The sequence below is a fragment of the Salvia splendens genome, chromosome 19 (assembly GCF_004379255.2).
Source record: "Salvia splendens isolate huo1 chromosome 19, SspV2, whole genome shotgun sequence".
Classification (NCBI taxonomy): domain Eukaryota; kingdom Viridiplantae; phylum Streptophyta; class Magnoliopsida; order Lamiales; family Lamiaceae; genus Salvia; species Salvia splendens.
This window is the reverse complement of record NC_056050.1, coordinates 184,544-195,905: the sequence shown is the minus strand read 5'-3', so window position 1 is coordinate 195,905 and position 11,362 is coordinate 184,544. Positions and strand designations below refer to the sequence as shown.

The 11,362-nt window shown below is 43.6% G+C and overlaps 1 protein-coding gene across 1 annotated transcript; it reads right to left on the bottom strand.

The window, feature by feature from the left end:
* Positions 1–5,251: 5,251 nt before the first annotated feature.
* Positions 5,252–11,029, bottom strand: LOC121778655 (far upstream element-binding protein 1-like). The gene is made up of 8 exons (XM_042176041.1): positions 10,640–11,029; positions 9,957–10,315; positions 9,349–9,534; positions 9,149–9,250; positions 8,946–9,017; positions 8,555–8,668; positions 6,374–6,643; positions 5,252–6,276 (listed from the first exon to the last, which is right to left on the bottom strand). The coding sequence occupies exons 1-8, from the start codon at positions 10,884–10,886 to the stop codon at positions 5,437–5,439; spliced, it is 2,190 nt and encodes a 729-aa protein (XP_042031975.1). The 5' UTR covers positions 10,887–11,029; the 3' UTR covers positions 5,252–5,436.
* Positions 11,030–11,362: the final 333 nt, after the last annotated feature.

The following is an 11,362-nucleotide window of genomic DNA, read 5'->3' as shown; positions in this document are numbered from 1 at the left end:
GGGAAAGCCCTTGATAGTGTATCAAAGGAGGAAGAAGCGTGAGGATCGGGATTGAGTCTACATTCGTGGGCTGTGTAATTAGTATAAATATTGTAAATAGTGTGTATTTTGTAAATAGGAGTGTGTATCTTGTAAATAGAATAAGGGGCGGTTATGATGCGCCTGTTGGGGGGGAAAGTCGGTTATTATGATTATTTCCCTATTAATAGTTTAGGAGATTATGATTGAAAAGGATATATATTGTATCAAGGAAAAGCCTGGGGCTTGGGCGGCACTGCCGATTGAATAAAGAATTTCTACAATTGTTTTCCTTTCAATTCTGTTCTTAACAATTGGTCCGACCTGCCGGATCCCGTCCTCACTTGAAAATGACGAGATCGCAAACGGAAAGGATGGAAGCGTTGGAAAAAGAGCAGCAAGGGATTCGAGAAGATCAGAGAGCGATGAAAGAAAGTCTGGAGATAATTACTGCTACCCTCACCGAATTATCGGTCGCCGTCAAAACTAAGTCGGAATCTCACTCCGGCGGAGGAGGGTCCAACAACGACGATGGTAACAAATCAGAGGAAGGTAGCGACACGGGCGAGAAACCCGACCAGGGGAAGAACAAAGGGGGTTTGCAATTGCCGTCGTTCGACGGAATGGACCCCATCGGTTGGCTAGCCCGTGCCAACCAACAGTTCGAGATAACCGGAACTGCGACGGAATTCCGAGTTGCAGCGGCGGTGGTGGCAATGGAGGGACCGGCTTTGTATTGGATGACTTGGCTGCGTTCTCGTAAGCCCTCCCTCACATGGAAGGAATTTTCGGAAGCATTGGTTTCTCGGTTCGATACTCGTTTCCAAGGGGACGCATTTGAGAGATTGGCTGATATTAAACAAATTAAGGGAGTCGAGGATTACGTCAATTTGTTTGTTCAACTCTCAAGTCAAGTACCGGGCTTAACCGACGCTCATTATCTCGGCTACTTCATGAAGGGTCTTAAGGATCCAATACGAGGATTCCTACGCCTATTCAGGCCGACTGAACTGGAATCGGCAATGGAATTAGCACGTGATGTAGAAGATAATTTGGCAATCCAGGGGGGAGGACGTACAAGTTTGAATTGGAATAATTCGACGCCAAGGAGAAGCGGCTGGAGTCGAAGCGGTTCAATGGCTTGGACTGACTCGATAGGAAGGCCAAGTCAGAATTTCACTAGTAGTAACTCACGTCCGGGTGAGAAATCTTCTATGTCAAGGGCCAGTGAAGCGATGCAGCATCCACAACGACCTCGTTTTACGAGGATCTCTTCGCAAGAATTGGCGGAATTAAAGGCTAAAGGGCTGTGCTTCCGGTGTCGAAAACCTTATTCTCCGGGGCATGAGTGTAGCCTCAAACAGTTGCGAGTAATGATCACCGAAGGAGAGAAGATAGACCTGCAGCAGTATGAATTTTATCAGCCAACGGGACTTGAGGAGATGAACGAGGAGCATGAAGAGTCTGGCGAAGGAGACGTTGAGTTGCCATTATATTCAATGGCGGGCATTGATACCGCTCGGACTATGCGCCTGCATGCAAAGTTGGGAGAACACACTATCATAGTTCTTATAGATAGCGGAGCAAGCCACAATTTTATATCAAGGGCACTCGTGGACCGGCTGCAACTACAGCCCGATCGAGAGGAGCGATTCGGCGTTCTCTTGGGAAACGGTTTACGCCAAGAAGCGGATGGGGCATGCCGGAAAATTGAGGTAACATTGGCGGGATGTCAGTTCCTATTAGATTGTTTTGTGTTTCCGCTAGGTGGTGTAGATATGATCTTGGGTATGACATGGCTTTCGACCTTGGGAGAGGTGAAGCACTACTACGACAAAATGATAATGAAGTTCGAAAAGGAAGGTCGCTGCATCAAGCTGCGGGGCGATCCTCAATTGTGCCGGGGACCTATCGGACTAAAATCATTAATCAACTCTCGCGATGCACAAGTATGGGCGATAGTACTAGAAGAAAAGGGGGACGCTGAAATACACGAGCAAGAAGGGGTACAAGAAGTGCTGCAACAATTTCACGAAGTATTTGGGGATCCGAAATCCTTACCACCTGAGCGAGTGACAGACCATCGCATTACCTTGGAAGATGGTACTCGGCCAGTTTCTGTGCGACCGTATCGTTATGGGCGTCACCAGAAGGACGAGATTGAACGATTGGTGAAGGACATGTTATTGGCAGGGATTATAAGACCGAGTTCGAGCGCCTTCTCAAGCCCAGTATTGTTGGTTAAAAAGAAAGACGGGAGTTGGCGATTTTGTGTCGATTATCGAGAATTAAATAAGGTGACGGTACCGGATAAATACCCCATTCCGGTGATTCAAGAGATGCTTGACGAGCTGGCTGGGGCGGTCGTTTTCTCCAAAATTGATCTTCGATCCGGATATCACCAAATCCGAGTTGCATCCGAGGACGTACCCAAAACCGCATTCCGAACTCACAGTGGTCACTATGAATTCTTGGTCATGCCCTTCGGCCTCACGAATGCACCGGCGACTTTCCAATCCACTATGAATGACATGTTCAGGCCCTATTTGCGTAAGTTTGTGTTAGTTTTCTTCGACGACATACTCATCTACAGCCGTTCGTGGGAGCAGCATCGAGTGCACTTGGAAACTGTGCTTTGGATTTTACAAGAAAATCAGTTTTTGGCAAATCACAAGAAGTGTACATTTGGTTGTCGGCAAGTCGAATACTTGGGTCACATAATTTCGAAGGATGGAGTAGCAATGGATCCGGATAAAATTAAGGCTGTGCTAGAGTGGCCGAGACCTTCGAGTATACGCGAGGTACGAGGATTCTTGGGTTTGACTGGGTACTACCGCCGTTTTGTCAGGGAGTATGGCTTAATTGCGAGGCCATTAACGATGTTATTAAAGAAAGACGCTCCCAAAGGCTTTGAGTGGACTGTTAAAGCGGAAGAGGGCTTCTGTCGCTTAAAGAGGGCTCTTACGGAGGCACCGGTGTTGGCATTGCCCCAATTTGATCGCCCCTTTGTTATCGAATGCGATGCTTCCGGAACGGGCATAGGGGCGGTACTAATGCAGGAGCGTCGACCGATTGCCTATTTCAGCAAATCTTTGGCTGATCGTACCTTGACAAAATCGGCGTATGAACGGGAAATGATGGGCCTCGCTTTAGCCGTTCAGCATTGGCGACCTTATCTACTGGGAAGGAAGTTTGTGGTGCGAACCGATCACCGGAGCTTGAAGCATTTGCTATATCAGAAGATTGTTACTCCCGCGCAGCAAGTTTGGATTGCTAAGTTGATGGGATATGACTTTGATATTGAGTATAAAACTGGAATTTCTAATGCTGCGGCGGACGCTCTATCACGACGGGACGGTGATGCCGAGTTGTCAGCATTAAGTAAGGCGGAGTGGCTGGGCTTCGAGGGGATCGAGAGCGAGCAACGGAGTGACGAGTATCTCAAGGCCATCATCGAATCAATTCAGCGGCAGCCGGACAGTAGACCGGGTTTTCGGTTGGTGGGAACGAAATTATTCTTTCACGATCGCATCACGCTACCGGCAGCATCGCGATGGATTCCCGAACTTCTTCATGAGTTCCATGATACCCCGTCTGGGGGACACGCAGGAGTATTGCGAACATATCGACGGATCGCAACCAACGTTTATTGGAAAGGTATGTTCCGTACTGTTAAAGAATATGTTGCTAAATGTTTGATTTGTCAAAAGATGAAATACGAGGCAATGTCGCCAGCCGGGTTGCTACAGCCGTTGCCTATTCCGCAACAAATTTGGGAAGATATTTCTATGGATTTCATCACATGCTTGCCTAAGTCGAAAGGATTTTCTGTGATATTGGTGGTGGTTGATAGGTTATCTAAGTATGCTCATTTCTTACCATTAAAGCCTCCGATCACTGCTCGCTCGGTGGCGGAAATCTTCATGAAAGAAGTGGTCCGCTTGCATGGAATTCCCAACTCCATTGTTAGCGATCGTGATTCCATGTTCATAAGTGTTTTTTGGAAAGAATTATTCGCGCAGTCCGGTACTCGCCTCAAGTTCTCTACAGCCTACCATCCTGAAACGGATGGTCAAACGGAGGTGACGAATCGGGTGTTGGAGACATACCTCCGTTGTTTCACTAGCGAGCAGCCCAAGCAATGGGTGAGATGGTTGGCATGGGCAGAATTTTGGTACAATACTTCATACCAAACCGCGGCGCGAATGACTCCCTTCGAGGTGGTATATGGTCGGCCGGCTCCAACTCTTCGCCGTTTTCTGCCCGGGGAGTGTAAAATGCCGGCAGTGGTTGAAACTTTGGCCAGCCGAGATGAAGTTTTGCAGCGACTTCGGGGAAATCTAATGCAAGCACAGCAGGAGATGAGCATTCAGGCCAACAAGCACCGTCGAGACGTAGAGTTTATGATTGGTGATAAGGTGTTTCTGAAGGTCCGACCGTTTCGGCGAGCCTCGTTGCGGGATGGTAAGGATCATAAGCTGTCGGCTAAGTGTTATGGGCCTTTCGAAATTCTTGCTCGGGTTGGGAGCAGAGCATACAAGCTGCGCCTTCCGGAAGGCAGCAAGGTACATCCGGTGTTTCATATCTCTCAACTAAAGAAGGTGGTGGGAAATCATGAAGTTACAACTGAATTTCCGGAATCTATAGAACTGCCGGTCTTGCCAATGCTCGAGCCAGAACAAATCTTGGCATTGCGGGTGATTCCAATGGGGGAACGTGAAGTTGAGCAACTATTGGTGAAATGGAAAGGTGAGGGTGAAGATGGGGCTACTTGGATCGACTTGCAACATTTTATGGGGCAATTTCCAGATTTTGACCTTGAGGACAAGGTCGATTCTAAGGGGGATGGAATTGATATGAAGCGAAAGGGTGACAACCAGGGAAAGCCCTTGATAGTGTATCAAAGGAGGAAGAAGCGTGAGGATCGGGATTGAGTCTACATTCGTGGGCTGTGTAATTAGTATAAATATTGTAAATAGTGTGTATTTTGTAAATAGGAGTGTGTATCTTGTAAATAGAATAAGGGGCGGTTATGATGCGCCTGTTGGGGGGGAAAGTCGGTTATTATGATTATTTCCCTATTAATAGTTTAGGAGATTATGATTGAAAAGGATATATATTGTATCAAGGAAAAGCCTGGGGCTTGGGCGGCACTGCCGATTGAATAAAGAATTTCTACAATTGTTTTCCTTTCAATTCTGTTCTTAACAGAAACTCTCCAGGTGGAAGACGGTTACAAAAATGCTTTAAATATATTGCCACAATAAAAATCACGAAAGTATGAATTGAAATAGGAAATAGACTCAACGGCCATTACTGGTACTGGATTGCACTGTTTGGAAGTCAGCAAGTACTACAGCTATCGAGTACACTCCAAAGTACCCCCCTCGCTCTCATCCTGATTTCACTAACCAAAATTCAGCGATGTGCACCATACATCTGACTAGAATCATATTGTTGATATGCAGCCTGGGGTGACGCACTCTTTCCATAAGCAGCTGCTGCTGGAGGCACATTTCCATAGCCACCAGACTGATCGTAGGTAGGCTGAGTTTGAGCATAACCAGACTGTCCAGTAGCAGTTGCGGGATAAGCAGCTGTGGCTGGGGCAGCAGCACCATAGGCCTGATCTGTCGGGCCTTGGTACCCGTATGTTGTATTATTGGCAGTTGGTTGCTCGGCATAACCAGGTTGAGCTGTGGGGTACGAACCGTAACCTGTTGCTGCAGGTGCTGATTGAGAATATGCAGGTGGCTGTTGAGCTCCAGGCTGACCATACCCAGGCTGACCACCTTGAGGAGGATATGCAGAAGCAGATGCTGTGGCAGGTGGATGGCCATATCCGTCGGTGGTACCCCCGTAGGGAGGATAGCTTTGTTGCATAGGTGCATTTGACCCGTAGTGGTAAGACTGCTGAGACGGCATGTTCTGACCGTACAGTTGAGTGGCTGAACCAGGACCTTGGTAAGGCACTTCTCCAGGTTGATTAGGCCTAGGTTGAGTATAGGGCTGAGAATGAGGTGCTTGTCCGTACATGGGTGGCTTACCGTACTGGTCCTGATTACCATAACCTGAGTGTGCACCACCTGGAGCATACGGTGTTGGCTGAGAGTTCATGTGGCCATAATGTTGTGCTGAAGCGGGATGATCATATTTAGCCTCATTATACCCATGTCCATAGTGCTGTGAAGGAGCTTGAGGGTAAGGGGCTGAATGAGTGTAATCTGGGCCATGCTGCTGCCCGTAATTGTAATTTCCCTGGTAAATGAAGGGTCACCAAAAAAGTCATAGTCCAGGAGGTACTGATACCAAATAGATATAAGACATCAGCCAAAAATATATAAATAGCACCAACCTGAGGAGGAGGTCCATGCATAGATGCTGGAGGTCTTTGCTCCCAGCTTGGACCGAAGTTGCCTCTTGGAGCCTGTGGGGGAGCGTAGTTACCATATGATGGAGGAGGATATTGTGAACTCTGAGAAGGATATTGTCCTCTGTGTGGGTAGTCGTAACCAGAGAAATGGGCATGATGAGAGCCCCTTGGTCCCCATTGTTGAGCAATAGGCCCACGTGGACAATATCCCTGCTGGTTGTATCCTCCAGAGAGAGGTGATGGTCTTACAGTCTAAGCATAGAAATTGAGTAAGAATAAATAAGTAGTATAAAAAATGATAGCATAACCCAGAAGATCACCCCAGAAAAACGTAAATGCAAGCTGCAATTGCTCATAATACATGTTTAAGCTAAACAGCGTCAGAGGCTTAAACAGTATTAAAAACAAGTGACATAATTAATCAATGAACGTAAAGTACTGTGGATTCACAAGAGCTCAATCATAATAACAAAACAGAAAATAGTGAAGATGCAACAATTACATATGTGGTCATATACGAAAATCCAATCTAAACCTTTTCAGCAGTATGTAACTCGGGAGTCATTTATCTTCCATCTGTGTTTATGGTGTACAAAGTCCCCAAATATCTTATAACCTGATTTATAAATTCACTACAGAAATTACTGAGCCTTGAAGAAGCCAACCATGTGATTCACAATTAACAAGAAGAAGAAAGCTTTTCCTTCAAGAGAACTAATTCTGACAATGGTTAGAATGTGTAGACAAGCACACTATTCAGTATTCACTAAAAACTTGAGTAAAATAGCAAACCAGTCTTCACTTAGAATTCAGAAACAGGTCAGCTTTAAAAAAAGTAAAAAAAGAAGTAAACAACTCTAGCTGGGGAACTCATTTATAATTGTGTCACAGACTCGCAGGAATTCTCAAACAATTTAAAGAACAAAATCAAAAGAGATTTCATCTTGAGCTTAAAAAAACTGACAAATGAACACAAAGTGGAATGATAAGTCTAAACATTTAGCCTAGTTACCAATAACCCATTGAGCACATATAAAAATGACAGATTTCATGTTCTCTAATACACCAAGTGGAATTGATTTCATTGTATAGATCCAAACTACTTCACGAAGACAATTTCACTATGTGAGGCATTGTTTTCCAATAAGTCCAAAAAATATGATATAAGGCATGCCATATAGCCTCACTAGTAGTATTATTATCAGCCTCTAAGTCTAAAAGCAATCTTACCAACTATAAACATCCTGCAATGCCGAGGTTTAAAGCTTGGTACCTCTCTTCTGGTGACGCAAGAGAATAGTGGTTGTTATTGGTACACCAAGTAGGCAATGCGAACTGGAAGTGAAAAGAAAAAGCCAAATCTGCATTTTTTAAGTCATCCAATTCGAAAAATTGGCACCTTCAAGACAGATAAATCATGGCAACGGAAATCTTATTCTGAATTGCATCAGTTTAAGATGCAAAACCCTCACAATTACACTCTAAGTGGGTCCAATGAAACCATCTACAGGTTGCTTTGATGCCCAATTAATTTAACATCAATGGCATGACATCAAAGCTTATTTAGATCAAACAAACATAGCAGATTCTACAAAGCATATGTTAAGACTGAAACATGTGGGCATCATATATAACCCACAACCAATTATAGTTTTACTAAATTATCATCCATAAAAGTAAGTCAATCTGCAATAGAAAGCAAATACTATAATATTCTCTGAAGAACTATATTAAAGGAAATAGGAAGCAGCCAGGAATGTCCAGTTATCTATCACACTACATTCTACAACGAAGGCCTTAACATTGGATTATAAAAAAACTAGGTAGTACACACAGCCAAAAGTATTATTGCTGAAAGATTCAACAATAAAATAAAGAGAATCCATGCCGAAGAGATTTTACTATGCAGACATACTAATGTTCGATATTGTACCAAGACAACATAGTTGCATAGAAAGTAACATAAATATGTGAAAGAAAGATACATAAAAAAGTTCATTATGTCACCCAGTTCAGAACAAGCACAACATGCAAAAATGGCACTTAGTAATTCCACATGCTTATTCAGAGATAACAGTTCCTGCCGGGCATTAAGAGGAGAGAAATCAACATGCACCAGTCTAAATGAAAGCTCATAAAAGAAGAAGAAACATCTACACAAACCTGATTCATAACTTCTTTAATCATTTCTCTTGCAGTCTCAATCTGCTTCTTGTTACCGGTCACACGGACCATCTTCTCACTAGATTGGTCTTCAGCACCATTTGGTTGTATTAGCTGCGGACAAAAATAGACTTAAACTTTTGGCTACAACAAGTGGACCAAAACTATCGAAAGTTATACAATACTCCTCCGTCCCACTCTAAGTGGAGCATTTCTGTTCACGGGATTTTATGTAGTGTTGTTTTGTGAGCTAAGTGGAGAGAATAAAGTAAGAGAGAGGGAAAAAGTAGAGAGAGTGATGTTTCTATTTTTAGAAATGTGTCATTTAGAGTAGGACATCCCCAAAAGGAAAATGATTCACTTAGAGTGGGACAAAGGGAGTATCTATTACCTGAATGCGAGCTCCAGATCTTGTTTGCAAGTTTCTAATTGTTTCTCCACCCTTCCCAATGATTAAACCGACCTAAAGTAGCAGTACATAGATTAGTAACTCATTTTCACAAGTATAGTACATACATATAAAACATATGCACACACATAGGTATGTGTGCATGTAGAAAAAGAGATAGTAGCAGATAAGCATCAAGACCAAACCTTTTCAATTGGGACTTGAATTTCAAGTTGCTCGCCACCACTGGCAGCCTGAACAGTGCTGAATCCTCGAGCAACAAGTGAGGGAGACCCTCCAGCATCAGCCTAACAGCACAGAATCAGTTCCAAATTCATGCCTTAGAGCCCAGGAATACAAGAAATAATTTCAAGAAAATCAAACAGTAAGTACAACAAAACCCAACCTCTGCAATCACGTCCTTTATCAACCTTTCTGCCCGGTTTATACTTTCCAAGGTTCCAACTAGTTCCAAAGGCCTAGATACAGCTCGTGGATCGGCATCAGCATCCCTCGCAATCTGAATTTTCGCACCAGAATTATCCTGCAGGGAACGGATTGTATCTCCTGCCTTGCCTATAAGAACTCCAACCTGAAAAACAAAAATAAGCAAGCACTTTTTAGAGGCCTCTACAATATATTAGTTGCAGCTATACAGAACTCAACTATTTTTTTGACAAATTTCAGAATCGTCTTCAACATTTTGCAGACATACCAGGGTAAAAAAATACCATTTGATACACACTGGGAGAGAGACAGAATGCGCTAGTAAATCAGATAGAGGTGCAACTGTGCAAGACGTTCAAATTAGCTCTCATGGTTTAAATACTTATTGAGATAGATTTCTTTTATCAAAGAAGGTCAAACACTCAAACCGTAAAACAGAAACACTTATCAACACCCTGAACAAGTATCCACGCCAATGTAAAAACATAGAGAGCAGGCTATGGCTTAGAAACTGATGGGACAATGCAAGACACAAAGTATAAATAGTAAACTGCACCATTTATTTACCTTGTCATTAGGAACCTCCATTTTGCGCGAAAGTATTGTATCTGAACCTGGCTGCCTGTCAGCAGACTCAACTGGAACATCCCTTTCTCTCGGAAGACTGGATGGTTCTTCTTCAGATTCTGCATTTGGTTGTCCTGCTTCTCCAACACTTCCAGTGTCAGTTTTCTCATTGTCATTCGGAGCTGTTTCTTCAGTGGCTGTCGCAAGAGGCTCTTCAACAAGTTCTTGGGCCTCAATAGACTGGCCGTTAATATCCTCAATTTCAGGCAGCTCAGACTCTTCTTCAGGATCCTCTTCAGGATCCTCCTCAGGATCCTCTTCCTCTTCAGGTTCATCTTCCGTGTGTCCGTTTTGTGGAACTGCTAAGAAGTTAAACTAATACAGTTAGAAAAGTCTCCATTTCAACTTTTTTTGAAAGATAGAAGCTCAGCATCCCCTATATCAAACATAGTTGTAAACATATTGTAGTCATAGTTTCAACAGTAAATAATTTCACTGTAATATTTTTAGAAAAAACATGTAAATGAATTAGGAAATGTAACCTTAGACAGTGTATCAAAAGCATACGCATACGCATACGCATACGCATACGCATACGCACTAACACCTCGCAAGCCTACATAGCTGAAAAATGAAGAAAATAGCAGAACCTCACAACAGAGAAACCAATCAGCAAAAACCACCTGATTCATCAGCTTCGGCAACATTATCCCCATTGCTCTCCAAACGGGGCCGTTTAGTCTCAGATTCATCCACACCGCCATTACCCTCCTCCTGCGACCCGTTCTTCACCGCGTCACGATCCGAGCTGTTCTCGGACTCCGTAACAACCTCAGGAGCGTCAAAATCTTCGAGCTTCCTCTTGTGGCCATCTCCGGCGGATGCTACGGGGCTAGCTTCTGAAGGCGCGATCACGCTCTCATCCGCCATAGATGGATTTTGCTTCTCTCCCCAGATCAGATAACGTCGTCGCAGGCAGTTCCGATTAGGGTTTCCACTTGTTCGCTGCCAAATTGCTACGCGCGTGAATCGTGAGCCCTTTTTCCGGATTAATAGTTTTTTATTTTTATTCTCTCGACGCATTTCAGTTTATATTTTCTTGTTACGGTGGTAGGTAGGTATTTGGGCTTAGGCCATCACTTGATTCACATGGGCCGGATTTTTATAGTGAACATTTGCATACATATAACTATTAGTGTAAACTACAAAAACAGTCCTTGGACTATGCGTTTATCTCGCCCTTAGTTTTTGTATTTTAAAATATCTTCAGATAATCCTAGACTAAGCGTTTATCTCAAAAATGATCATTTTTCATTGTTTTGAGCATTTGGGCAATTTGGTCTTTTTACACTTATAACATTTTAAATCTGATATTATTTCAGTGATGTACTAAATCTAATATTATT